The sequence below is a fragment of the Aspergillus lucknowensis genome, assembly GCF_044049455.1.
Source record: "Aspergillus lucknowensis strain CBS 449.75 chromosome Unknown BJX67scaffold_19, whole genome shotgun sequence".
Classification (NCBI taxonomy): domain Eukaryota; kingdom Fungi; phylum Ascomycota; class Eurotiomycetes; order Eurotiales; family Aspergillaceae; genus Aspergillus; species Aspergillus lucknowensis.
The window spans coordinates 375,568-401,355 of NW_027263563.1; the positions used below are offsets into that span (position 1 = coordinate 375,568).

At 56.0% G+C, this 25,788-nt stretch overlaps 11 protein-coding genes across 11 annotated transcripts; 6 read left to right on the forward strand and 5 right to left on the reverse strand.

The window, feature by feature from the left end:
* Positions 1-757: 757 nt before the first annotated feature.
* BJX67DRAFT_85281 (monooxygenase) lies at positions 758-2,178 on the forward strand. The gene has a single exon (XM_071035544.1). The coding sequence runs from the start codon at positions 877-879 to the stop codon at positions 2,110-2,112; it is 1,236 nt and encodes a 411-aa protein (XP_070886394.1). The 5' UTR covers positions 758-876; the 3' UTR covers positions 2,113-2,178.
* A 266-nt stretch (positions 2,179-2,444) lies between these two features.
* Positions 2,445-4,166, forward strand: BJX67DRAFT_353048 (FMN-dependent alpha-hydroxy acid dehydrogenase). The gene is made up of 4 exons (XM_071029086.1): positions 2,445-2,668; positions 2,714-2,927; positions 2,981-3,933; positions 3,982-4,166. The coding sequence occupies exons 1-4, from the start codon at positions 2,539-2,541 to the stop codon at positions 4,131-4,133; spliced, it is 1,449 nt and encodes a 482-aa protein (XP_070886395.1). The 5' UTR covers positions 2,445-2,538; the 3' UTR covers positions 4,134-4,166.
* On the reverse strand, positions 4,127-8,380 carry BJX67DRAFT_353049 (Hydantoinase/oxoprolinase-domain-containing protein). The gene has a single exon (XM_071029087.1). It carries the CDS (start codon positions 8,307-8,309, stop codon positions 4,230-4,232), a length of 4,080 nt encoding a protein of 1,359 aa, XP_070886396.1. The 5' UTR covers positions 8,310-8,380; the 3' UTR covers positions 4,127-4,229.
* A 397-nt stretch (positions 8,381-8,777) lies between these two features.
* BJX67DRAFT_85358 (putative neutral amino acid permease) lies at positions 8,778-10,664 on the forward strand. Its single transcript, XM_071035547.1, has 4 exons — positions 8,778-9,857; positions 9,906-9,986; positions 10,036-10,411; positions 10,458-10,664. The coding sequence occupies exons 1-4, from the start codon at positions 8,964-8,966 to the stop codon at positions 10,496-10,498; spliced, it is 1,392 nt and encodes a 463-aa protein (XP_070886397.1). The 5' UTR covers positions 8,778-8,963; the 3' UTR covers positions 10,499-10,664.
* Positions 10,199-11,278, forward strand: BJX67DRAFT_85390 (uncharacterized protein). The gene is made up of 2 exons (XM_071035548.1): positions 10,199-10,411; positions 10,458-11,278. The coding sequence occupies exon 2, from the start codon at positions 10,538-10,540 to the stop codon at positions 11,243-11,245; it is 708 nt and encodes a 235-aa protein (XP_070886398.1). The 5' UTR covers positions 10,199-10,411; positions 10,458-10,537; the 3' UTR covers positions 11,246-11,278.
* A 92-nt stretch (positions 11,279-11,370) lies between these two features.
* Positions 11,371-13,018, forward strand: BJX67DRAFT_85348 (uncharacterized protein). Its single transcript, XM_071035546.1, has 4 exons — positions 11,371-11,692; positions 11,753-11,970; positions 12,017-12,483; positions 12,548-13,018. The coding sequence occupies exons 1-4, from the start codon at positions 11,503-11,505 to the stop codon at positions 12,888-12,890; spliced, it is 1,218 nt and encodes a 405-aa protein (XP_070886399.1). The 5' UTR covers positions 11,371-11,502; the 3' UTR covers positions 12,891-13,018.
* Positions 13,019-13,299: 281 nt separating this feature from the next.
* On the forward strand, positions 13,300-14,000 carry BJX67DRAFT_353060 (uncharacterized protein). Its single transcript, XM_071029088.1, has 2 exons — positions 13,300-13,516; positions 13,617-14,000. The coding sequence occupies exon 2, from the start codon at positions 13,650-13,652 to the stop codon at positions 13,932-13,934; it is 285 nt and encodes a 94-aa protein (XP_070886400.1). The 5' UTR covers positions 13,300-13,516; positions 13,617-13,649; the 3' UTR covers positions 13,935-14,000.
* A 58-nt stretch (positions 14,001-14,058) lies between these two features.
* BJX67DRAFT_381124 (uncharacterized protein) lies at positions 14,059-20,655 on the reverse strand (the record flags this gene model as incomplete). Its single annotated transcript, XM_071032965.1, has 9 exons — positions 14,059-15,606; positions 15,661-18,006; positions 18,060-18,355; positions 19,312-19,566; positions 19,618-19,685; positions 19,743-20,125; positions 20,188-20,255; positions 20,310-20,346; positions 20,404-20,655. 9 exons carry the CDS (start codon positions 20,653-20,655, stop codon positions 14,059-14,061), a joined length of 5,253 nt encoding a protein of 1,750 aa, XP_070886401.1.
* Positions 20,656-21,924: 1,269 nt separating this feature from the next.
* On the reverse strand, positions 21,925-22,946 carry BJX67DRAFT_85437 (uncharacterized protein). Its single transcript, XM_071035549.1, has one exon. The coding sequence runs from the start codon at positions 22,738-22,740 to the stop codon at positions 22,099-22,101; it is 642 nt and encodes a 213-aa protein (XP_070886402.1). The 5' UTR covers positions 22,741-22,946; the 3' UTR covers positions 21,925-22,098.
* Positions 22,947-23,152: 206 nt separating this feature from the next.
* Positions 23,153-23,914, reverse strand: BJX67DRAFT_372036 (uncharacterized protein; the record flags this gene model as incomplete). The annotated part of the gene is made up of 4 exons (XM_071031186.1): positions 23,153-23,307; positions 23,364-23,516; positions 23,570-23,638; positions 23,695-23,914. 4 exons carry the CDS (start codon positions 23,912-23,914, stop codon positions 23,153-23,155), a joined length of 597 nt encoding a protein of 198 aa, XP_070886403.1.
* A 317-nt stretch (positions 23,915-24,231) lies between these two features.
* On the reverse strand, positions 24,232-25,498 carry BJX67DRAFT_372039 (uncharacterized protein; the record flags this gene model as incomplete). Its single annotated transcript, XM_071031187.1, has 3 exons — positions 24,232-24,987; positions 25,039-25,169; positions 25,213-25,498. The coding sequence occupies 3 exons, from the start codon at positions 25,496-25,498 to the stop codon at positions 24,232-24,234; spliced, it is 1,173 nt and encodes a 390-aa protein (XP_070886404.1).
* Between the last annotated feature and the right edge of the window lie 290 nt (positions 25,499-25,788).

A 25,788-nucleotide genomic window follows, 5' to 3' on the forward strand; every position in this document is an offset into this window, starting at 1 on the left:
TGGATTCGCCGTTCTTGTATTTGCGGATACTTGTTTTCTATTATAGTTGGGCTATATAGATTGGATACAGGATCGGAATAGACGTGTTTCGGTGATATCTACCTTCCATGACTAGCTACTTAGTCCCTTTCTTTCCCCATCCCTCTGGAATCCCACATCCCAACTCATCAAAGCTCATATCTAGTAGTCGGCGCCTTCTCACCCGGATCAGCCCACTCTCCAGCTGTATAGCTCTGATCCCTTTTAACAGCCAAACCCGCCTCACGTCTCGAGTTCAGCACTCGGAATATAGCACAATACGCAAGGCAGGCAGGCCGTCAGACCAACGCAGCAACCCCCAATGAAGCGAGTGGCCAGTCGGTACCGAGATGAATCCGAACTGCGGCAGAAGTTCAACGCTGCTGCACCACATTTCCTAGACCCATCTCGATCGCTATCCCGATGGCTCGTTTTCGTCGGGGCCAGTTTGTGAGGGGGGAATGAGGAGGCTGGGGAGAGCTAATGAAAGAAGCTTCTTCGGGCTCGACAAGCTCGTCTGCCTCGAGCGGATATATGAGGGGATGTGGCCGGAAAGTCGGAGATAGACAAGGCCGAGCTCGGGCGCAACTCTTCTCAATCAAGTCCGATGCCCCGACCATCCGATTTTACCGCCATGAGTCACAGACCACGTCGTCATTGAGGCATTTAACAAGCGTTATTGGAACGCTTACTTGCCGTTGAAGCCACGAGGTACGGGAGGAACGAGAGGAAGCAATGGAAGTGGCGAAGCACCACGAGCCAGGATTCGAATTCGGAGGCTTTATCCTTGCCTCCGACGAAGCATCATATAAATGGTCGGACCGCCGCAAAATGTCCCAGAACACTTGACAGCGATCCATGGCTTCGTTAAAAATTCTCATCTGCGGCGCAGGCTGTGCTGGCCCAGCCCTAGCCTTCTGGCTCGCTCGAACAGGCCACATCGTCACCATAATCGAACGCGCCGAAAGCCTTCGCGACACAGGCGCGCAGATCGACCTCCGCGCCCAAGGTATCCAGGTTGCCAAGCATATGGGCTTGCTCGAGACGATCCGCGAACACCTGGTCGATGAAGTGGGGATGTCATTCGTTGACTCCGACGATAATGTCAGAGCGACTGTTATGGCGAATACCTCGGGCAAGGGCGCGCAGTCTCTCACCTCGGAGTATGAGATCATGCGCGGCGACCTGGTGCGGATTCTGTATGACGCGACGAAGGAGAACGTAACGTATCGGTTCGGCATCACGCTCGAGCGGTTCGAGCAGGACGACACCGGCGTAATCGCGTACTTCTCCGACGGGACATCGGGGCAATTTGATATCCTTGTCGGTGCTGACGGCCAAGGATCGCGGATCCGACAGGCGATACTCCCAGAAGACGCGGATCCATATCGCCGATTAGGGCTCTATATCGCGTACTGGTTCATTCCGCGCACTGAGACGGACAGCAACGTCCGCAAGACGTACCTCAGTCCCGGGGGACGGATGATCATGCGCCGGAGCCACAATGCCTCGGAGACGCAGGTTTATTTAGTGTTGCGGGATGATTCGGCTGAGTTAAGGAGTCTCCCTCGGGCGCCGGTCGAGCAGCAGAAGGAATTCTGGACGCAGAGATTCCAGGGTGCCGGGTGGCAGACCGATCGATTTCTCGAGGGTTTGAAGACGACGCCGAGCTTCTACTGCCAGGAGGTTGTCCAGGTGCGCGCTGACACCTGGCATAAGGGGCGTGTTGTCCTTCTGGGCGACGCGGGGTACTGTCCTTCGCCATTCAGCGGGATGGGTACGACGGCAAGCCTGGTTGGGGCGTACGTGCTGGCGGGGGAGATCAATCAACACGCAAACGATCTAGTACAGGCATTCCAAAACTATGAGGAGACATTACGGCCGTTCGTCGATGAGATCCAGAAGATGAATGTCTCCCTGTTGCGCTTGGCGATTCCGCAGACGCAGTGGGCGATTACGATCCTGCAGTATTTCTTTACCTTGCTCTGCTTCTTGCGCGTTCCGGACCTCGTGGCCCGGTTCTCGAGCGAGGATAGCGGGGGCTGGAAGTTGCCTGAATATCCGGGGCTGTTTGGGGACAGGTCGAGTGGATGACTGCGTTGAGCTTGCTGCTTCAACTGTATATAATTGTGTGTAATTGTGTGTAATATCCAGATCTCTCCTCCTACAGCAGTCCTCGCAGCATTCCTCGCAGCATTCCTCGTAATATGAACAACAATAGTGCCCTCATCCAGTGGAAAGCAAAGTACGCGAAATCCACCCGCAATTCGATATCCAGGCGACCTTACAGCAACCCAAATGCAAGTAGGATTCGGCTAGCAGCCGCGGCTCTCGGGCCGATCCCGCTACGCCATGGGCAATGAGCGGAGGCTATAAACAAGCAATCCGCCGTTCGGAAGATATCCGATCCTCAGCTCACGACTACCGTGTGGGGTAGCGAGTTGGAGATATAAACCTATGGCCCCCGGAAAATAACCCTGACCTCCAACTTGAACTCTATCCTGCACGCATCAAGGGATCATGGCGGATACACTTCTCTCCGTTCAGGATGTACGCCCACACAACAAACCCGACGACTGCTGGGTTGTCGTCAGCGGAGAGGTATGGGATCTGACCTCGTTTGCAAAGGAGCATCCCGGAGGAGCTTCTGGTACGTACCTTCTGTTTATTGTGAGATTCAACTAAGAGCGTCAAGTCATCCTCAAATACGCCGGCCGCGATGCAACAGACGCCTTCCTCGAAGTCCACGCCGCCTCGATAATCAGAGAGAACCTCTCGACAGAGTCCTTCAAGGGCAACCTCGACCGCACAACGATTACACCGGAGTGGAATCAACCCACAGAGACAGAGCAACTCCAACCCAAGGCATCACGGAATGCAAAACCACCCCTCCACTCCCTCCTAAACAGGTACGTCCCCTGTCCAGAAAAGAATCCCACCTAACCCACCTGACCCCCTACAGCTACGACTTCGAGCAAGCCGCCGCAACAACCGCCCCCCCAAAAGCATACACCTTCTACTCAACAGCCGACACAGACTGCTGGACGCGCGACGCAAACACTTCCATGCTGAAGCGGATCTGGTTCCGGCCCCGGGTCATGCGCGACGTCGCACAAGTCGACACGCGCACCTCGATCCTCGGACTCCCCGTCTCCATGCCGCTATTCATCAGTCCGACGGGCGTCGCGAGACTGATCAATCCGGACGCGGAGAAGGCCCTTGCGCGCGCGGCGCAGAGTACGGGGATATTAGAGGTTATAAGTACGAATTCGGGACATCCGCTGAAAGACGTTGTGCATCAGGCGCCGGGGTACCCGTTTCTCTTCCAGCTTTATCTCAACAAGGATAAAGAAAAGTCGCGTGAGGTCCTCCGGAACGCAGAAGCGCTCGGGGCCAAAGCGATTTTTCTGACTGTTGACTCCGCTGGTCGCGGGAAGCGCGAGTCCGACGAGCGTCTGAAGAGCGAGCTGGAGCTTCTTGATCCCGTTACGGGGAAGCCCTTCAAGGCGAGCGGGGGTCTGACACAGGTGATGGGAAGTTATATCGACCAGGGGATGACGTGGCGCGATCTCGACTGGATTCGGAGCGTGACGAGGCTCCCGATTATTCTCAAGGGGATTACCTCTGCGGAAGACGCGAAGATTGCCATGCAGTACAAGGTGGATGGGATTCTGGTTGGGAACCATGGGGGACGGAATCTGGATTACTCGCCGCCGGCTATTCTGGTCTTGCTGGAGATGCATCGGTGTTGTCCGGAGGTGTTTGAGAGCATGGAGGTGTATGTGGACGGGGGATTCAGGCGGGGCGCTGATGTCCTTAAGGCGCTGTGTCTCGGGGTGAAGGGCGTGGGGATTGGGAGGAGCTTTCTGTATGCGCTGCACTATGGGACGGAGGGGGTCGAGCATCTGGTCAACTGTAAGTTCTCTTGCCGAGTAGTGACGATAAGTTAGCTGACGCTGGCAGTGCTGCGAGCGGAGATGGAGAGCGCGATGAAGCTCATTGGGATCAGGGATCTGTCGGAGGTGCATCCGGGCTTGGTGAATACGTCTGATGTCGACTATCTCGTTCCGAATGGGCCGGGCCATCCGTATATCAAGTGGAGGGCTCGTCTTTAGGGTTAAACTACTAGTATATCATTTATTGTCTTCGGCTTCAGCGACCTACAGGAGGTACTCCGACTACAAATTACTCGTAACTTGGCCAAGTTAGAGTCAAAGAGCCCACCCTCCCACCTCCTTCATCTTCGCATACCACTCCTGCACATACGGAATCCGCACATGCGGCCCGTAGAGCTCGCCCTCCCACTGCGGACTCGGCGGCGGAAGCCCCGTCTCCTCCAGGCAGGACGCCCTCAGCTCGTCTATACTTCCGCCGCGGTCATATCCCTGGTCTGCACCCGCGGCATCACGAGCGGCAGCCAAACGCTTCCTTAGCGCTTTAGTCTCGCCTGCGTCAAGACTCAGATCGTCAGAGCTAACAACAACACCGTAATTCTCCCGTGCCCCCTTGACAGTCACCAGCTTCCGCCGCACCTCCAGCGCTACCTTCTCCGCCGGCCGGGTCAGTGGATCACCAAGTCCACCCCCACCCCAGGTAACCCACTCCAGCAGATCCCCCGGGTCAACGCGGACATGGTCACATTTCGAAGGCAGAACCTCCACGGGCGGATCGACCTCCCCCTTCGAATACCGATACAGCACCTTCCTCGACCGCGACCCGGGCTTCCCGCCGCGGATCCCCCACGGCTTCGTGAACCACCGGTCATCATGCAGACTGAACTCCCCCCGCGATAGGAACCGGTACCGCGTGCGCTGCGCATTCCCGCCGCGGAAGAAACCCGCCCCGCCGGAATCGGGGACGCTCTCGTTCGCCTCAATGCGCAGCGGGTAGTTCAGCTCGATGATCTCCGTCGGGATCGACTTGATCGCCGGGAACAGGCAGTGGCAGTCGAGTCCGTCGCCAGCCTGCCGCGCGGGCACGCCCCCGAATCCGATCTGGTACAGCTGGTACCACTCGCCGTTGGGCTTATACCCGGAGTAGAAGAAGTGCGGCGAGTCCGAGAACCCGGCTGCGGCAGCGTAGACGGGGTTCTTCTTTGCGATGAGAGCTTGCATGACGTCCATGGTGCGGCCGAGCATGTGTGTGCGGCAGGAGATCGGGGCTGGGCGGATGGGCTTCAGCACGGAGCCCTCGGGGATGTGGATGGCGATGAGGTCGTGGAAGCCGTCGTTAATCACGGTGCCCGGGGCGGCGGCGGCGATCATGTAGTAGCCGATGAACATCTTGAACATGGTCTCCGACAGGTAGAAGTTGATGCTGCGGTCGCTCTGCGGCGAGGTGCCGGTCCAGTCGAAGAGGAGGCGGCCGTCGTCGAGCTTTCGCGTCGTGCAGGTCAGGGCCCAGGGCCCGACGCCGTGGCCGTCGTCGTCGACGAAGTCGGTGAATGTGGTTGGGTGCGGGTCGAAGTCCGCGTCGATGATGGTTGCCATGGCCGTGCGGTTGCGCTGGAGGAGCTCGGTGCACGCGGCCAGGTAGATCTCGCATCCGAAGCGCGTGGCCAGCTCGCAGACGCGGTGGGCGGCCGTGCGACACGCGGTGATGATGGCCATCAGGTCGGATCGGTACCAGTCGGGCTGGCGCGAGTTGCGGCAGAGGAGGTCGACGAGGTCGGCGTTCATGGCGCCCTTGGCGTACAGCTTGATGCAGGGGATCTGGACGCCGTCGTCGAAGATGGACGAGGCGTTGATGGACATGCTGCCGGGGACGATGCCGCCGACGTCGGTCAAGTGGCCGAACTGCGAGGCCCAGCCGATGAGCCGGTGCTCGTAGAAGATGGGCAGGAGGACGATCACGTCGTTCAGGTGGGTGACCGCCCCCTCGATCATGTACGTGTCGTTGGTGATGAACATGTCGCCCTCCTCGATGGTGCCCTTCCAGACCCCGAGGAACTGCGTGATGAAGCTGCCGAACTGCCCAACGAGCATCTTGCCGTCGGCCGTGGTGATCACGTTGAACTCGTCCTGCTGCTCGCGGATCGCAGGCGACATGCTACACCGCAGCATGAGCGTGTCCATCTCGCTGCGGATCGAGGCGAGCGCGGAGGCGACGAGCGTGGGAATCAGCGGCGTCGACTGGACGGTCTGCAGCGCGGCCTCAGGGCTCTGGTCCTCCGGCTGTCCTCGCGTGGTGTCATCAGTCGGTCGGATGAGAATGTTCCCAATCGAGTCGATCTCGCCGTAGCAGCCCGGGAGGATGAGTGTGTTGCTGTCGGTCTCCGTGATGATACATGGCCCTTCAAGACGCACGCCTTGTCGACTGACCTTCTCGCGATCCCACAGTGTCGCAACGATATCCCGACCTTCGACGACAATCTTCTTCTTTGTGACCAGCGCCTCGGCCGGTGGTTCGCTCGATTCGCCTTTGACGACGTGAGGGACGTCAATGCTCGGCGAGGCGTCGAGGGCAACGACCTCGAGCCGCATGAGCTCCAGCTCAAAGTTCGGGAGACAGTACTTGAACTGCTGCTCGTGGAGTTGGTCGAACTTCGCCTGCAGCACTTTTCTCCAGGGTTCGTCGTCCAGCGAGAGATTCTCGACTTCCAGGTCGACAGTCAGGTTCAGCGCTTGGCCACGGTATCTCAGGTCAAGGTGGTACGTGATGTCTAGATTCATTGCTTGGTTCGAGTTGGAAGCTTGCATGGTCTCCCGACATGTTTTCTCGAGCTCGTCGAAGCGACGTTTGACCTCTCCAGATGCTGTAGCTGAGAGGAGGCTGATGAACGACGACGACTGCGAGTGGGTCAGGCGAGTCGTCGCATCACCTAGGGCACAGAGGGTCCCAGGAGACGGGGGCACAATCACTGGCCAGGCTCCTAGCAGTTTTCCAACGGCATTGGCATGCAGCGGACCTGCTCCTCCGAAGGCAACAAGCGCAAAGTCCTTCGGGTCGTAGCCCTGTTCGACGGAGACCAGCCGCAGGGCGCCGTACATGGTCTCGTTGACCAGGTTGATAATATCCTCTGCGGTCTGAGCAACAGACAGGTTCATCTGCTTTGCGATGTCCTCAACGGCCGTCCATGCGGCCTTTGCATTGAGGCTGAATTCTCCACCTAAGAGCGTGTCAGGCAGATAGCCCAGGACGAGGTTGGCGTCCGTGACGGTGGCTTCTTTCCCCCCCTGATTGTAAGACGCAGGCCCCGGGCTGGCTCCAGCACTCTCCGGCCCAACTCTCAGAGTCTCCGTGATGCCCATGTACTTCGCAATGGAGCCACCTCCTGCGCCGACGGTTCGGATGTCCACGGCCGGCGAGCGGACGGTCAGCTCCCCTACGACCGTCTCGCGGCGAAGTTGAGGCTTTCCTTGGTAGATTAGGGCAACGTCTGTCGAAGTCCCGCCCATGTCGAAGGTGATCAGGTTCTTGAACGGGGTGTTTCGCGTGACGACATCTGCGACGCCCTGCACGCCTCCCGCAGGCCCAGACATCAGGATATTCACTGGCAGCTGTCCCGCCAGATCGAGGCTGGTCAGGCCCCCGTCGGACTTGAGAATGCGGATGATCTCCCCGTCCTCCGCAAGCAAGTCCTGCAGATTGCTCAGGTAGGTCTGCACTACGGGCTTGACGAGCGCATTTGTGCACGTCGTGACTGTCCGCTCATACTCGCCGACCTCTCGGAGCACATCGCTCGACCGGATTATCGTCACCTCGTCCCCGAGCACCTCGCGCACCAAGTCCGCGACCAGCTCCTCGTGCGCACTGTTCGCGTGCGAGTTCAGCAGCGAGATCGCCACTGCCTCCGGCTGCTCCTTCTCCCAGGCCTTCAACTCCACTCGCAGCGCCTCCACGTCAACGGGGACCACCGTCGTCCCATCCACCGACATGCGCTCAGCGCACTGGATCACCCGCTCCAGCGGAACAATCGGGTCCGGAGGCGTATAGTGCAACCACGCCCCGAGCCCCCCGGGGATCTGCGACCGCCGCACCGCCAGGATATCCTTGTGGCCCGCGGTCACGATCAGTGCCGTCCGGGCGCCCTTCCCCTCCAGCACGGCGTTGGTCGCGACCGTCGTGCCATGGTGGATGGACTGGAACTTGGCCGTCCCGTCCCAGGCGGAGCGCTCCCTCAGGCTCTGCTGGACTTTGCGGATTCCATTCTTGATTCCGATACTCTGGTCCTCGGGTGTGGTTGGAACTTTGGCGCGGGCGATTTGGCCGTCTGGGGTGGAGGCGTAGACGTCTGTGAAGGTGCCGCCGACGTCGGCGCCGAGGCGGTAGCCGTCTTGCTTGTGTGGCATGATCGTTGTATGGAAGAGAAGACGAACAAAAGGTGAGGGTGCTTCAGAGGAAAGAGAGAGCGAGGGCAGCGTGCGGGGAGAGCAGGATGGAGGGGGTTCGGACACGCCGCAGGCAGGGATGTCTCCTCCACCGTTCACAGACAAGGGCCTCCGACTCGCCGATGCGCAAAGAGAAAGCAGTGCGTGTGCATTGGGCGCTCTCGAGGGTCTCATTCGTCCTTTCTGCCTGCCCTGACTCGCCCTCGCTGACTTCCACGCGGCGATCAATGTCAGGGTCATGACTCGACCCGTGCAGTGTTCTTGACGCAGCTCTTCTTCTCGGAGACCTTTGTCTGCTTGAGCAATTCCCTGCACGGCCTCTGCTCTGCCGTTCAGGTTCGCTACTTCTTGCGGTTCACATCCTCAAAGCGGCAGAACGGCCAGACCCCGAGCCTGCTCCAGGATGCATTAGTGCCTGGATAGCGAAGGGCTAACTCAGTAGTCTCTGGGTGACGGCCGGATACTTCCTGTTCAGGGCGTGCTGTGCCCGGGGAGACTGCTTCCTGATTGAGACGACCCCCTGTCTCGTGGAGGAACTTTCTTCTCCATAACTCTGCTTGTGTCCCGCATCTCGTTGTTCTTCGTTCTTGTTCCTTTTCCCATCGCAGCGTGCACATGGAGAAGAACGACCAGGCAGGGGCCAACGAGGTCTCCGACTCTGAGCGCGCGAGTCCTCGCGCCGCGGAATTCGACGAGGACGGCGAGGTCTTCAAGAAGACCACCACAGGCGTCGACTTCCGCAAGGTCGGCTGGTTCAATGCCACCGTCATCTTCACCAAGATCCTCTTCGCGACCGGGGTGCTCTCGCTGCCCTCGGCCCTGTACGCGCTGGGCGCGGTCGGCGGCTCCATCAGCATCGTCGCCTGGGGCGTCTTCAACACGTACTGCTTTGTGATTCTGGGCAACTTCCGCGTCCGGCACCCGAATTGCCACTCGATCGCGGATATGGCCGAGGTCGCGGGCGGCGTGATCGCGAAGGAGGTGACCGGGCTGCTGTTTATTGTCGGCTACGTCCTGGTGACGGGCAGTGGGATTGTTGGCGTCTCGACGGCGCTGAATGCGCTCTCGCATCACGCGGCCTGTACCGTGTGGTGGTCGTTCCTCGCGACGGTGGTCATCATCGCGACGGCGTCCATCCGCAAGCTGGAGCACGTCGGCTGGCTGAGCCTCGTCGGGTTCCTGTCCATCTACATCGCCGTGTTCATTGTCGTCGTCGGCGTGACGACCCGCGACAGACCCGCCGCCGCGCCGCAGGAAGGGCCGTACGATCTCGGCTATGTCGCCGTCAACAACCCTGGGTTTGCGGGCGGGATGGTCGCGTCGAGCACCATCTTCGTCTCGTCGGCGGGGACCAGCGCCTTCCTCCCGGTGATCTCGGAGATGCGCAACCCGAGGGACTACAAGAAGCCGCTGTACTCCTGCATGACGCTGGTGACGGCGTCGTATCTGGCCTTTGGGCTGGTCGTTTACCGATGGTGCGGCATGTGGGTTGCCAGTCCGTCGCTGGGGGTGCGTTTCCTTTCCTCCTTGTCATCCGCAGAGACTGATCTTCTATAGAGCGCCGGCCAAACGATCAAGATGGTCTCTTACGGGGTCGCATTGATCGGCCTCATCGTCAGCGGCACCCTCTACCTCCACGTAAGCTCTGCTTTGCTTTTCTCATCGGAGTCACTAATCCTCTATGCAGGTCGGCGCAAAGTATGTCTTCGTCCGCATCCTCGGGAAGACAAAGCACCTACAGTCGAACAGCGCCGTCCACTGGGGCACCTGGTTCGCCTGCACGATTGTCCTCGGAGCGCTCGCGTTCATCCTCGCCGAGTCAATCCCGATCTTCAACTATCTGATTGCCCTCGTGGGATCTGTATGCTTCGCCCCGATGGCGATGAGTCTGCCGGGCTGGCTCTGGCTGTATGACCACGGGCATTACAGGACGGGGACGCTTGTCCAGAAGATCGTGTACCTCCTGCACATTGGGCTGGTGCTTCTGGGGATTTTCTTCCTGGTTGGGGCGACGTACGGCGTTGTGCAGCAGATTATCGATGCGTATGCCACTGGGTTGATTGGTATGTCTGCCTCCTATCCTACTTCTATTCAACTAACCGCCTGCAGGATCGGCCTTTTCATGTGCTGATAACTCGAACTCGTCCTAAGAGTGCAGCGAATACGCGACTTCAATGTAGACAAGACTGATGTTTAACGTGCCTGAAACCCTCCCTGTCAGACAGCGTAGTTCCACGGCTGCAACGTGCATTTCCACTGCAGAGTTTCCATCCAACACCAATGCAACCCCTCATTTCCCAAGAGAACGGTCCAGCCGTGTCTCACAAACAGACCATTGTCTGCCAAGTCATTGTTGTCGCCCGTGGAGTCAGCGGGATGCCACGACGCCGTCATTCGCGGTGCTCTCGTGTTGGCGCATATCGGCGCGGCGGATCTTCCCGGATTCAGAGGAAAAGAAATCCGCGGACGGCATGGTAGGCCGTCATTGGACAAAACGGAAGAAGCTCAGAATCCTTCGGAACCGTCGCGGCATTGGAAAGAACGGCGTGGCAACTCCCGAACTCTGCGCACCTGGCATCGCATTGCATTGCCGGCATAGGCACAGGCACAACATTCGATCCGGAGAATTAAGAATTATGGATAACGTGTGTTTCTCTGCGTCGGTCCTGCATAATAATGGCATACTGTACACTGTTCTCGCACAACTGTCCCGAGACCCCCGGTTCTCGACCGGACTTTTGAGACTCGGCTCAGGATTCGCATCCCTGTCCCCGGAAGGCCCTTTCCGTCCCGTCTCTGATGACAGGAAAGGCAACCCCCGTTCAAAGGGGCGAAGGTCGAAGGTCGCATCATGGGTCGCCATGGGGGCGAGATCATCGCGTTGCGCCATCGATTAAGGTTGCTAGTGCATCCTCCCGCACTGAGAGCAAGCAAACTCAGGAGCATGTCTGCGACGGTCCTGTCAGTTCAGTTCAGGGATTCGCAACATCCATGCATTGGGATCCTGGGATTTCTGAAGATTTTCGGTCCATTGGCGGTTCCTCGACTCTTCAGTCATCGAGGGCTTGTGCCCCCTTCTCGATCTCGACACCCCCCGTTGTCTCATGGTTCTCCATGACTCCCTCGTAGCAACCGCAGACATCGTGCAGCCTCGATGAGTTCCCTGTCAGAGCCTGCGATCCCGGCTCCTCCGAACGAGGTGTCCGACCTCGAGAATCCGGAGGATGTCATCCACACCGTCAACTTCGCGACGCAGGTCGTCTGCATTGTCGTCGTGACCATCCTTGTGGCGCTGCGAGTGCTCATCAAGGCGCGGCTGCGCAGCAGCTGGGTGTTGGATGATTGTGAGTGTCCTCGTGTTGAGTCGAGCTGATTGTGCTGTGTTATACTGACCCGTGCGACAGATATGACGATTCTGGGATGGGTATGCTCGAGGTCATATCAAATGCAGACGGAGCTGATGGGTGCCAGGTACTCTTCATGGGCTACTGCGCCAACATGTTCATTCGTAGGTCCGTTGTCAGATACTTCCCTCCAGGGTCTAACGAGAATAGTCAACCACTACGGCGGCGGCTACCACGCATGGGACGTCTCCAAGGGCGACATGATCAACTTCCAAAAGGTACTCCGCAGACAGCTGTCATTCACACCCCTCCTAATACCCCCAGGCCTCCTACGCAATCACCCTCCTCTACGTGCCCATGGTCTTCGTGATCAAGCTCGCCTTGCTCGCCATGATGCTCCGGATCTTCGCCCCAGACCGCCGCAAGGTCCTGATCATCTACGCCAGCATCGCCATCCTCGTCCTCTACTACATCCCCGCCCTCTTCATCAAGATCTTCTTCTGCCACCCGATCTCGGCATACTGGTACGGCGGCGGGAAGTGCATGAACCAGCGGAACGTGATTATCGCCGACGCAACGATCAGCATGGCCTCGGACTTTTGGATCCTCGTTCTTCCCATCCCCATGCTCTGGTCGCTGCAGATGTCGCTGAATAAGAAGCTGCGTGTCCTCGGCATCTTAGGGGCCGGCGGGCTGGCCACGGGGTTCAGTATCTGGCGGTTGGTGATGATGGTCGAGGAGTCGCAGACGCCAGACACGACCTGGTTCTGGATTCACTGCGTGTTGACAGCGTATGCCCTCTTAATCCTTCTACAACGTCCTAACTCCTGACCTGTTTTTTTTTTTTTTGCGTAGCAACGCCGAAGCAGGCATCGGCCTCATCTGTGTCTGCCTCCCAACCCTAAGCTCGTACTTCGTCTCGCGGCGCCTCAAGTCCCAATCGCGGACCACTGGGAGCTACCAGCGCTCCCACGAGCTAAGCAGCTACAACAAGCTCTCGAGCTCGAAGAAGCGTACGGATCCCTCGCCGTCCTTTACCGCCACGCGTACCGACGAGGCGTATCTCTTTTCTACAGTTGAGGCGGACGGCCGCGAGGGGTCCGTCTCGACGACGACGGGGGAGAGTCATACTGCCGAGCGTCGGGGGGGGATTCACAAGGATGTGGTAGTGCAGCAGAGCTATGAGTATGTAAAATAATGTAGTGCGCGTCTTTGTGCTTTGTTCTTCACGTTGGACGGGGTGCTAGATGAGGGTTCGAGCCCTGGCGGCGATCCTATGATGGGTATGAATAGTTATAATGGATATCCAAATCAGTTGACCTAAGATGTCACCCCTTGCCTTCCTTACTCTGTTTAATACACTTATTTGAGCCACTGCCTCCGCTTGGTTCCGGCCTTAGAGTCCCAACGGCCTCAGCGAGTCGGGGATCATCCCGTAGTATCTCACGAGCATTCTATAAATCTTGTCGCTGGCCACCGGCATTGTTTAATCTTTTGTCGGCTACGGTCGATATTTTGAAGGGAAAGCAGAACGATCTATTAGAACCTCTAAAATAGCTGCATGAAGATGATCAAGAATGATGAAAAGGTTAGAATCCACCGCAGTTAGGAACCCCATATTTATGTTCCTTTATATAAAGAAAGGCTGGTAACTCCACTGTATCTTCTAGATTCCTCTATTCCTTTGGTGCCTCCTTCTCCTGCATATTCTATATTGCTTCTCTTTATTATACCAGCGCACATGCAAACGGCCAATCGGCCCAATATAGTTCCAGGGGTGATATTGCGGGCCGACATCTTTCACATACCGTCCGAGGACAAAAGGTATCCAGACCCCTAGCACTCATTGTTTTCGCGCCTGTTCTGGCCTGGGCCGGCTACATATATATATTCCGGACACTAAGCGCTTTCTTCTCCGACGCAGTATCAAGTGAGACCTATTTGGACTTTGGAGACGATGTGTGAGGGGTCTTCTACTGGGAACACGATGACCATGACAGCTGTCTGTGGCAGTGCAGCCTTTCACCGTATTTGCTTGGCCGGACAGTGGATGGGATGTCATTGCTTGCACCCGCAACAGGAGATCCATCCCAAGCGCTCGGCGTGTCTCAGAGCTCCACCACGGATCGCCAGGGGCCGACTGGAAGGACAGCAGAGCGAAAGCGCAAGACATCTTGGGGGGTTGAGGGAAATGGCTGGAGCGCGTTCTCCACGGGCTATGCTATGGGCTTCACTCTCATAGCTGTTTCATCCGAATTCTGGGACGAAGCTGGACTACCTGAAGTAGGGAATAAGTAACGTAGGAACGAATGTATGTGAGAATGGCTTCGTACTACTACGATGAATCCCAGTCTATCCTTGCATGACTAGCCGTGGCTCCGCGTTGGCCTGAATCCAGCCATATGTCTGCCCAGTGCAGTCTGCGCCTTGTCCAACCGGTAACGCTTCGCAATCTTGTCCAACCACTCCTCCATGGAAATTATCTCACCCTTCCACGGCACCATATCCTTCGAGACCTTCTTCATTCTCTCCTCATCCCACTTGGGGATGTACAAGTGCTGGTGGCTCTTGTCGCAGACGCCATTGGCAGAATTTCCCTTTTCGACGCTCTCCTTGCACTTGGGCGTCAGGACCACCCGGATGCAATCCATGCACCACCACATATCCCCGGGTGCCTCCCATTTGCTGCCGCACTCGCAGGAGCAGGGGATCAGGAAGTTTTCCGAGCCCGCCCCGAGTTTCATCAGCGCAAGGGCGGCTGCGGCGTTGGCATCGTCTCCGAATGGAATGACGGCGTAGAGGATCTTGGTAAAGGCGAAGATGTCGTTGGTCGAGTCGTTGTCCGAGAGCAGCTCCAGGGCCACCCTCAACGTAGTATGGGCGGCTCGGTACGCTTTCTCCGTGTTACCATAGATGGAATGGTACCGAGCAGCAAAGAGTCGCAGTGGGAGCCGCATTTGGTCTTCCTTTACAGGCTCAGGAATCACCTCAGCCATCTTGCGCAGCCATCTCTTTGCCTCGTTCTCGTCTCCAGCTGTCCGCGCCCGCTTGGCGTTGCTGAGGTACATCGTTCCCAGCCGGTACCCGACGAGGAAGAAAGCCGCGGCCATGTTCATATTTGTGTGTGGGATATCCCCGGCTGCGGCTTCCAACAGCTGCATGACTTGGTCGGTTGGGGGGATGCGACGTGCAGAGAGCCCGCCGGCGTAGTGTCGCCGAAGATAAAAAGAGGCGTGGTAATTCTTGTCCTTCTTCGCGACTTCAATCGCGTCTTGGTAAACATCGTCGAAGATATCTGTCTCGCTCATCCGCACTGTCTGTAGAATAATCGAATGGAAATCCTCGTTGGTTGCAAGGGCAACCGCCATGGGCGTGAGAAGCGACTTGGACTTGATCTGCTCGATGAAATCAAGGATTTCGCGCCAATTTCCCACCGAATGGTATCTGGATAGGATGTCAAGCATCAGGGAGTAATCAGCGAGCCCATCCTCAACAGCTGCAGAGTACGAGACGACTGCTTTCTGCGGCCTGGCATCCTCCCAGTATCGATTCCCAAGGATGCAGGACATCTCAGCAAACGACTCCCTATTGTCCTTCAACCAAGCCGAATCCCCACCAACGTGCTTCATGAGCTTCTTGACGATGTCGATTGCTTCTTGATTGGACTTGACTATCTTGGCCAGGAGGAATGAGGCTCGCCAGTTATGCTTGTCGAGATCGATGGCTTTGCGGCATCTTTCTTCGGCTGCCTTCTTCTCGCCGAAGCCATTCAATACAATTGCCATCTGACAATTCCACAGTGAGTTTTGCTTGTTGTCTTGACTTATAGCTGACATCCGGTTCTGACACCGGACTTCCACCTGACGGATTCTCTGCAGATCTGTGCTGGTGTTCTCGGTCGGAAGTACCTCGAACTAGTAGGGTATAATTAGCTGCGACAAAACGATCAGGAGGGAGGGCAAGTTTACTTTGGAAACAAACGTCTGAACAATCCGGAATGCAGCCAGCGTAATATCTTCGGAAGATTCCTTCATGAAGGCATATTCCGCCATCCGAGTAGCAGCGGGTTCGAGGAGTTGCTTAACGACGGTTTGCCCTTCGGCCATCAGGTCCCTATACCAATTCTCCGCATCACCGAGAGCTGAGACATCCACGGTGTCCTTCAGCCAGGTCAAGATCACTTGCACTTTGGCCTCGTCGAGAATCCAGGGTGGGAATTCCGGGATGGGCTTCTTCGCCCAGAAAAGGTTGTCAATGGCGTCGTCCTCGCGGAACAGTCTCACCAGGTCACGCGCGATTGCAGGTTTCAATTTGGCGTCCATCTGGGCCAGATCGACCAAGGACATATGATGCACTAAGTTGCGCGAGGCGTATCCCCGCAGCACTCGTAGCTTCTCACTGGCCTTATTAGCCAACACATAGATGCAGGTGATGGCGAGCTGAGAATGAGCAGTGTTCGCGTCTTCCTTATAGATCCGCTCTTTCGGGGGCTCCAGCTTTTGCTGGAAATACTGCTCCAACTCAAGCTTCTCCATGAGCGGTTGCGGACACACGGTCTGGAGAAAGTGCCGAAGAATGTCAACCTCCCCCGTCTTGACGACCTCATCGCTCTTCTCGCGGTCCTCGGCACTGCGCGCCCGCTCCGGGATGGCGTTGAGAATTTCCTCGGAGCGGAAATCGACACAATTGTCGTTGTCGATCTCGAACAGGAGGAACCTCTTCTGGAGGCGTTCTTCGAGGGGTCGTAGCGAGGTTGCGTCGTTCACAAACTGCAGCACCGCATTCATCTTCTCGACCGTCATCCGTTCTTGCGCGAAGGTAATCCAGAGGATAATCTGGTTGATCTCCACTAACTCTTTGGGCGTGGCGTCCTTATTGAGCTTGTCGATGTCGCCATTAATATGCTGGCTCAACGGTTTGCCCGCGTCATCAAGGGCGCTACGAATGTCGTTATCGAAATCCATGGAGCTGATTTGCTCGAGGACATTGTCCATCTTGTAGTAGTTTCCGCCGGTATTGGTGTACAATTTCTCCTGGATCTCTTTCCGGAGGCTCCTGACTTGGCCACTTTCAGTGTTGGAGAGAACCTCCATCTTATTCAGCCCCCTTTCGATGTAGGTGCGGATATCATCTCTATTGTTCCCCTCGATGGCGATTGTAGGACAGACGACACCGCGTCTTTTGAGAGCATCCATGGTTTTCTGAGTAGCTGTGAATACGAAGCGAACGGCCCTGGTCCTGGTCTGTGAGAGGGCTTTCAGGAACTCCAGCACCCCTTCATGAATATCACCGCGGTTATCCCCAAGCTTGTTTATGACGATGTAAAAAGTAGCATCCATGTGCCCTAGGTCGCCCTGGTTTTCGAGTAGTAGTCGGGTCAAGAATTCCTTCGGGTCGATATAGCCAGCCTTGCGGCATGTCGTCGCGACAGATTGCATATAGGACGTGTCACTCTGCGCAAATTGCCAGATAATGGATTTGCCAAGCACATCAGTCCCTGCGTTGGCTTTTCTGTTATTGAGAAAGTAGTATGCGACCAGGCGTCTCGATTTCGTGCTGCTGGTGCTGGCAGTCTCTACAGAATCCTCTGTTTGTAGGTGACTGATGACGGTCGCAGCCAGGTAACTCTTGCCCGAAGCTTCGTCGCCGACAATCGCAAGGACGGGCGGATCTCCATTCTTTTCCCAAGTCTTGAACGACGGCGTTTGGAGTAGCCACTCGCCTGTCCCTTTGACGTGGCGGTTGCGGATGTTCTGGTAGGTTGACCCCCAGCTTTCAATGGGCGCCTGCGCGTTGCCATCCCACGTTTCCGGGCTCTTGTCGAAATTCAGAACGCTCAAGAGCTTTGTCTTGTCCTTATTCTCCCTTCTTTCTTCGGCCTTCTCCGCTTTTCCTTCCTCCAGGATGCCCAATGCTATGCCTGTGGTTTCCACAGCCTTCGCAACGCCAACGTATGTATCAGCACCAGCCTGTAGAGCCTCCTCCTTGGTGTGTTCGGCCATTTCTAGCAGCAAGTCGTCGAACTCGTTCTGCGAGAGGAATGCAACTTTCATGATCGTCTTGACCTTGAAGAAGCGCGAGGTTCGCAGCTGCAACACTCTGTCGCAAACCTTGACGAAGAGGAGGAGCACGTCACGCGCGATGCCGCTCAGCTCGGGGCTTATATTTGCGGAGGCATACTTCTTCAGACGGCCCAGGAACAAGTTGCATTTACCGAACAGTGTGCTCAGCGTCTCGAATATGCTCTGGTACTTCTGGTACGCGGTAATGACAAAGTTGATGGCGTTGTAGCATTGTCCGGCCGGGGCGAATACCTGCCTATGAGCCACGGTGCCGTTCTTGGGGAGGAGAATTGGATCGAGCATACCTGCGACGCAGCATCGGCGACCATGCCCCCAACCATCGAAATAACCTGCAGGGTATTACCAAAGATCTGTTTGATTTTCCCCCACTTCTCTGCCTGCATTTGGCGCGCTGCTTGCACCGCGTTGAGATTCTGCATCACGTTGTCTGACGACAGAGAGGGGTCATACGCGACCCCCTGAGACGCTGCTGCGAGCTTCCGCATCGCCTCGTTCATGCGCTTCCAGGCTTCTGCGAGCTCGGGGTTGACATTTGGATCCAGCCCGTCAGGGCCGGATACACGAGATGCGACCTGCGTATCTGGCTTTGTTCCGCAACCAGGCACATTGAGCGACCTCTCGGGAAATCAAGGTCTCCAGAGGGAGGACGGGGGAAGGTCTGCAGAAAAACCCTGCGTGAGCGGAGCCATGAGGCAGGCGACGTGTGTCGTTCAGCTCTCGCAGTTGTGATGGGTTCATGATGGCGCGTCGATCGCCGCTCGTGGACCAATTCTTTTTGGCGGCGTCCTGAGATCCTTTCTATATGGGCGGAGGCACGGGATGATCTGAGCGAGATGAATGAAAGTTGAATGGTGGAGAATGCAACAGAAACCTGCTTGAGGTTCATCGCGATCAGTAGCTCTCTCCCCGACAGTGTGATGATGATTGCGATATTCACCCCACCATCCAAACGAAGCGAGCTGCAGCTGGATCCTTCGCTCCAAGACAGAAAAGGGGATGGCCGCAACGCCAATAAAAGCCGGGCTCTGAGCTTCGATCATCGTGAGGGGCATTTGCAGTATGATGATTGGAGCAAGCTCAACAAGATCGATGGTGCCTGGGAAGCCAATGGCCTCGGACGAACCACCAGTGCCCAGACGGAAGGGCCGCAATTTGGCACATGGAAGGTTCCACGGTTCGAGAAAGTTGATGAATGTCATTTTCTTCACAATCTGGAGTTCGAACCCCGGATCCATGACCCGATCGTGTCTTCACCTCTTGCAGTCATGTGCGATTTCCCTCAGACCAAATCAAATGAATTTCTTCAAAACGGACGGCACCAGGCCATGAATCGACTTTCGCAGTGGTCTGGCGTCAATGGAATCTCACAGTTCAGCATGATTACCAATCGTTTCCGTCACTAAGATAAATCGCGATCAAAAACAGTCAACCCCAAGGTATGCCAACATAAAGTACGTATAAAATACAATTATCACCGTCAAAACGAGTCCAGCTGTGCCTGCGTCCGAGTCTGCGACTCCACCTCTGTCGCCATACTTCTCTCGTCCAGCGCAACAAAATTTCGCTCTCGTGTCCGCTCTCGTCCCGGTGACATCCAACGCGTGCTCAGCTGGAACGACTTCGAGGGTATCTGGCCCTCTGTCTCCTCGTGTGAGATCTCGGAGGGCTCGAACCGTCCTGTGATGGCGGACCAGATGATTCGGAGACACGCGCGGATCCCGGGCATACAGGCGCAGAGGATCCCGAGGTTGATCTCGAGGAAGCTCCAGATGCAGACAGGGATGAGGTCTCCTGCGTGAATTGTAAGCAGCTGTATCCGGGCGACAAGGGGTCGAAACTTACGGGTTGGATTTGTCGAGTCCAGGAAGCCCATCGTCGTGGTTAGACGCAAGATGCTTATTAGTGTGACCCTGCCTCGTTAGCCCCCGCACTGGGATGGAGAATAGTGGTGAAAAGGTTGGACTCACAGCGTCCCAACGAGAAACATAAGGCACACGCCCACCTTCTTATTCGTCGACAAGTTCAACTTGATCAGCGTCGGCAACGGCAACCCAATAATAATCGCATCTAAGACGATATTGATAATCGCATGCGATATCAATATGGCCGATTTGTCGATGCATTTCCCCTTGTGCTCGCCGTCCCACGCTGTCCACATGTAACTCCTCGGCGTACACAGCGCTGCCGCGATGATGGTGAAGACGATTCCCCAGCAGGTGGTGAAGACGAGGAAGAAAATCGATGCGATGCGCAACTTCCGGCCGGGGAAGAGGCGGAGGTACAGTAGGAGCATGGACATCTTGATCAGTGCGAGCGTAGGCGGGTAGAGGTTCTGTGCGATGGCGAAGAGCTGCAAATGAAGGTTAGCGGACCTGGAGCTGCTCCAAATTACAGCTTGCGGAGTGCTCGTACGTGAAATGTTCTTGTCAGATCGTCAAAGGGAATGTTCCAAATATCCTTTCCCAGCCCACCATCCCGGACTGCGAGCACGTTAGTTGGTGGGTAGACCAGAGATTGGGGCCACGGGTACATACTGGGAAAGCTTAGAGCACCTATAGCAATGGCCAGGCTCTACAACATTCGCCAAGTTAGTGGATACGCGTCGAGAATGGGAGGCGAGAGACGTACCGAGGCCAGTCCAATCGTGAGATCATCCCACCCAAGCTTCGACCCGATGAGGCGGCCAGCCAGCCTCAGAAGTACGCATACCAATGCAACGGCCAGAAAAAGAGTGCCCAAAATAATGTATATATCCGTCGGGGCTTGGGCCGTCTGCCTACAATCAGTCTGTGTGAGCTGCTTCGTGGCTATCTCCGTTAACAAAGGCACATAAACTTCGGGACTCGATGCCGCGTACTCAAGGCCTCCTTGATGGTGCATACTTAGGAGACGCAGACTTCCAGAGCCTTTGTTAATGCGTCATTCGCGCAGATGCACTTATGACCAGACAGCGCGCAGGACGACGCGTTGACAGTCTCGTGGAAACATGTTACCTTGGTGCCCGGATTGTTAGGATATGCCTACGGGAGGGAAGAAGCGGAGCATACCGCGCAAGAGGGAGTGCCATCCATGAAGGCTCTGCCTCATGGGAAGGGACCGAGAAACAGGGCAAGAGAGACGACAAAGGCGCAAATGGTTTAAGAACTCACGGTTTGGATGTGCATCCTCCTTTATGACGAGCTCGCAAGGCAACCAGCGGCTCCTGCGCCTCAATCCGTGGGACAACAAGGTTCTCCATGTGTCTGAGTGCCGGCGCACATCAGATCTGAATCTGGCTTCATTTGGGGAAGGCGCCGCGTATCTCCGCAAGACGATACGAGTTCGTTGTTGCGAAAGGCACGAATGGGTTTCCTCCCCAGTGCGCTGAAGATTTCATCCAGATAACAAGTCCCTCATTGGTTCAGGAACGGTTTAAAGTTGAACGCCACGTCTGGGCCGACTTGGAGAGTTGATCAGCGCCAGAATGATTGGGGCGAAGGTCCGCTGCGTTTCACAACAGGCCACGAGGAAGCCCTGTGTCTCTGGGACAATGCGTCTTCAATTTCACCAGCTTCTTGTGCAGAATAATGACATGGAGGGCACTTCCTGGGTGGTGAATCTGGAAAGATTCTTCATCTCTGATATGGCCAGCCTGAGAGGGCAGATCGAAGGAAGCTTTGCAGGAGTCGATACGCTGTCGTTGGAGGGACGGCAGTTGGGCTGCATCAGATGCACGCAGAGTTTCGTCTTCTGTGGGGACATAAACTGTCTCTCCACAGCTCACGCACTGACGATCCCGATAACGATGTTCCGAGCACTCCTGAGTCCTCCCAACCCTCGCGATCCGATCACTGACAGTAGGGAGACCGGGAAGGGGAAGGAGAACGGGGATTTGGGGGAATTCCGGTCTTGTTGTCTGGGATCTGAACCATTCTCGATGAACTTCAGGGACGAAAAGCCACCCGAGGAGCAAAGACTGAATCACTGTTGCCATCATCACAATGGCAAATCAGCCCCAGGCATTGCCCTGTTGTGGGGAAGTAAGCTTCTTCACGGTGACGATCACGAGCTTCCAATCCAGGCACCCTTCAGGGAGCAGATTTTTGGCTTTTTATTCCATTCCATGCCCATCCAGGTTTGTCTCAAGGTAGCAGGATCAGCCCCCGCATCGGGCAGTTTCTTTTGTTTTTTCTCTCGTGGAACAGCTACACAGCAGGATTTGAGGTAACACAACGGTCACAAGATGTTAATATAGTAATGACCCTCGCGTGGGCAGATTTCTAATTCTTTTGTAACACATGACTGTGGGTTGACAAGCTATAAAACACCAACAGACCATCACTTCTAACTGCTCGCAGTCTTAATCTCCGCCGTGATCTCACGAGACGTCGACCCAAACACCCTTCGCAGCGACCTCCACGCATGGCGCAGGATATAAAGGCCCAGAGTCGCGAGATTGAACCACACCAGGGCCACAACGTACACCAGCGCTCGCGGCGGGATCATCTTGATGATCGCCGTCGGATCAACGCCCATCTTCGCCTTGACCTCGTCGATCTCGGCCAGGGCCGTCGTCGTTTCAGGGTCTTCGTCGTCGACCGCAGTGCCGTTCTCGACGAAGGCGTCGGTGTAGATGGCTGTCGCGAGGACGCCGCCGAAGACGGTGACGAAGAACATCATCACGCTCTTGTAGAGGAGCTCGTAGAGCCAGGAGATGGCAAAGAGCAGGGAAGCGAGGGCGTTTAGTGGGGATCGCGTGTGTGCGGTTGTGAGGACGTGAGCGATACTGTTGCTTCCATCGCTGTCGGGCTGGGACACCATGATGAGACGGCAGGCGAGGAAGGTGAGGAGACTGATGGAGGCTATTGGTTCGATCGGGCTTCGGTTCGTGTTGAGGACGTCGAGGGCTGCGAAGCCAAGGACGGTTATTGTCCACGAAGCGAGGAATGGAACGGCGAATGCCGTGTAGATCTTGGAGAGGGCCATGGGAGATGCGTTGACACTTGACAAGGCAACAAGAAAGAGGAATTGGAGGTGAAAGAAAATTTCTGGGACCCGGGCCCCTTTTATTTCCAATGTTCTTTGTTGTTGAGCCGGCCACTAAGCCTTCTCAAACGAGCCTCAAGCGAGACGCCGCAGCTGGCGCCGAATGCTCAACTTTCAGTGGATGAGTCCGAAACGAAGTAGGGCCTTGACAAGGGCACCGCACTAGCCTATCCCTGTTCGCTTCGAGTGCTATTTGAAAGATACTTTGGTTATCGTGTCTTGCCTGTGCAACTCCGGAACAGTTCATGCGCGAAATCTACACTCAAACTAATCCCAGCTCCGTGGCCCTAAAACCCACAACTCCCACAACTAAATTCCTCCTCGTCCAAAAATAGAAAGCTGGAGACAGTTTCTAAAATGTAAATTCCGGAATCTCAATCGTGGTAACTTCCCACGTCTTCCCCCCGTCGCTCGTCGACATCTCTCCAGTAACGCCCTCGCCCTTGGCCAGCGTATTGATGTAGTTCGGGTCAGCGACGTCGAGAATAATCTGTGTATCGGTCCAGGCTGGAGGTAAGACTGAGTTAGATCTTGCCTGACACACTTTAGTCGGTGTATCTTACTATGAGCTCCCATAGTACCGCAGTTTTCCTCGGCACATTCGACGGCGCTACCCCAACCCTGGGCGTGTCCGGAACTCGTCGAGAGGGTGGACACTACTTCACCGTTGACAGAGACGGTCTGTGTGTAGTTTCCGGTGGTGTCGTCGAATTTGTCTACAATTAATGAGTAAGGAGTTGGAGGCATCGTGGTGAAAAGCGGGCCGTACAGTGCATCGTCACTTTATCGCCAGCGACGGCGGGAGATGAGGGTCCCTGGACGGGCATCTGCGAGTTGTCTGCATATATGAGTCCAAGAGAGGCCAGAAAGAAAAGAAAGGAGTTAAGAACGCACCCCCAGTCTTGACAAGCGTGTACGCAAAGATACTCCACTCCGAGGAGTCCCAGTTATCGGCAATCGACTGAATCAGGTCTCCATTCGACGTGCCCATCCCCACCCACAAAGAGGAAACCCCCGATGAACCACTCGGGACCTCAGGGAGGGTGAGAGTCGACGTTGATTCACGGATAAACGAGTCAGCTGCGACGGGGCCAGTACTGAATGCAGGGCCCATGGCGGCCTGGACGGCGATGGCGAATGCCACAGGGGTTGAGATCAATTTGCCGAGTGTATGCATTGTGAAATCTTTGTTTGCTTGGTCAAGATCGAGAAAGAATGGCCGCTGGATCTTATACCTCCAAGACGGAAATACTCAGATCGGCAGCAGCGACAATTTTCCATTTCCACCAGTCAAAGACTCGGTCCGGAGGAATTATCTCAAAAACATGCAGATGTTCCAGCGCTGAAACACGGACCGACACCTGCTTAATCTATCTCGAGAGAAGCTTGTTTGAAGCTGCAACACCCGTGCTCCTCTTCCTGCTACCAACATCAGAAAATAATTCCCGCCTTCCTGAACCCCTCAAAAGCCTCCAACCACCCTTTAGCCGGATCTTGCTGCTCAGTAAATCCCACAGACCGCAGCCTCCCCGGACTGAACTGCCGGTCGAAGGTGAGCCACCACCCGACAGAGTCGAGCTGTCTATGTCCAGAGCCGACGCCACATGTAAGACCTTTGGGTCTCCCATTTTCAGCAAAAAGGTGGCCGTATTGCTCGATATATCCGCCGGGTGTCACAGCATCCGGTTCATCCCTCGGACCAACGCCTTTGAGCCCGAACCAGGCAGCAATAGAAGGCCACAGGTCGCTTGCGCGAATGGGCTCATCCCGATCTAGCATGTTAATGACCTTCCCCCCACACTTCTCAGGATTAAGAGCAGCGTAGATGGCAATTCGTCCGAGGATTCTCCCCGAGACCGGGGTATACAGCGATTGATACCCAGCTTCACTTCCGGGAAAGGGTACTTCCACCTCCCATTTTGCGTCTTTGTGATTGTATGCATACAAGGAGAGATACTGCGCCCAATGTAGCGCAAGAGAAAAGGCTGATCCATTGGGTGTGAAGCCCACTACGGCGTCCGGACAGATCTCGGACCATGTCCAGCGACGCCCTCTGCTTGACTCTGTCAGGATCTTTCGGAACCACGGATACGCGACCGTTTTGGCGTAGTCTTCCGGTAGGGTGTCGGCCATTGACTCGTGCAGCGGAGGGTGAAAGACCCCGCCTGGAATGTAGATGCCGTAGCCCTGGGATGTAAGTCGGACTGTCTTTCGGGAAAGTTGGATATAGAAACGTACTCTTGATCCTCCGGGGTAAATGAAGGATTGGAGGTTTGGAGAGACGGTGTTCAAGGCGTCAGCGACGCGCTGCATCATGGCGCAGTTCTGGTTGCACTCTTGAACGTGATCGTCACCGACCGCCGCGAATACTTGAACAGTTAGTCGTGATCGACGGGTTGGAGAGGGTCGTACCGAAGTAAAAGACGTGCGTGATGCCGTCCGCCCCGATAACTTTCTCCTTGAGTTGCTTCGCCAAATCATTGCCTGTGCCCTGCAGAAGGTTGATTCCCGAGACGATATGGAGAGAGACTGAGCCCGAGGGCCAGTAGAGTTCCTCGCGAGAAACAGGCCGGTTCAAGACCGCTGTAACTCGGGAGAACGGTTTCGAGGAAGGATAGCCTGAGAGGAGTTGGTTCACGACTGCCCAGCCGAGTAACCCGGCTGCACCGAAGACGATGGCATGGGTATCTTGAGACATGGGGCCTTGAGAAGTTGAGGTTAGTTACGGTCCGAGGCGAAGTGAGATCATTTATATTTAAAGGGCCAATCATAATTCAGACTCATCATGAGTCAAGTCCTAGCTCGATCAGATTTGGGAAGATCTTCTCATTCATCTCCATATGTACTCCCCGATGACCCCAGTGTTATCCGGCTATCCCAGTCATCCCAGCGATGACTGCCATCCATAATAATGACGCACAGCAGCAACCTGATGTCCCTCATCCCGCTCAAAATACAGCCCCATATGCCTTCCCTTCGCTGTGGTGC

Coding starts and splice junctions, on each gene's coding strand:
- BJX67DRAFT_85281 (XM_071035544.1), top strand. CDS start 877: ATGGCTTCGTTAAAAATTCTCATCTGCGGCGCAGGCTGTGCTGGCCCA.
- BJX67DRAFT_353048 (XM_071029086.1), top strand. CDS start 2,539: ATGGCGGATACACTTCTCTCCGTTCAGGATGTACGCCCACACAACAAA. Junction 2,669..2,713: donor GCATCCCGGAGGAGCTTCTG/GTACGTACCTTC, acceptor AAGAGCGTCAAG/TCATCCTCAAATACGCCGGC. Junction 3,934..3,981: donor GGTCGAGCATCTGGTCAACT/GTAAGTTCTCTT, acceptor TGACGCTGGCAG/TGCTGCGAGCGGAGATGGAG.
- BJX67DRAFT_353049 (XM_071029087.1), bottom strand. CDS start 8,309: ATGCCACACAAGCAAGACGGCTACCGCCTCGGCGCCGACGTCGGCGGC.
- BJX67DRAFT_85358 (XM_071035547.1), top strand. CDS start 8,964: ATGGAGAAGAACGACCAGGCAGGGGCCAACGAGGTCTCCGACTCTGAG. Junction 9,858..9,905: donor TTGCCAGTCCGTCGCTGGGG/GTGCGTTTCCTT, acceptor GATCTTCTATAG/AGCGCCGGCCAAACGATCAA. Junction 10,412..10,457: donor GTATGCCACTGGGTTGATTG/GTATGTCTGCCT, acceptor AACCGCCTGCAG/GATCGGCCTTTTCATGTGCT.
- BJX67DRAFT_85390 (XM_071035548.1), top strand. CDS start 10,538: ATGTTTAACGTGCCTGAAACCCTCCCTGTCAGACAGCGTAGTTCCACG.
- BJX67DRAFT_85348 (XM_071035546.1), top strand. CDS start 11,503: ATGAGTTCCCTGTCAGAGCCTGCGATCCCGGCTCCTCCGAACGAGGTG. Junction 11,971..12,016: donor ACATGATCAACTTCCAAAAG/GTACTCCGCAGA, acceptor TAATACCCCCAG/GCCTCCTACGCAATCACCCT. Junction 12,484..12,547: donor ATTCACTGCGTGTTGACAGC/GTATGCCCTCTT, acceptor TTTTTTGCGTAG/CAACGCCGAAGCAGGCATCG.
- BJX67DRAFT_353060 (XM_071029088.1), top strand. CDS start 13,650: ATGTGTGAGGGGTCTTCTACTGGGAACACGATGACCATGACAGCTGTC.
- BJX67DRAFT_85437 (XM_071035549.1), bottom strand. CDS start 22,740: ATGGCCCTCTCCAAGATCTACACGGCATTCGCCGTTCCATTCCTCGCT.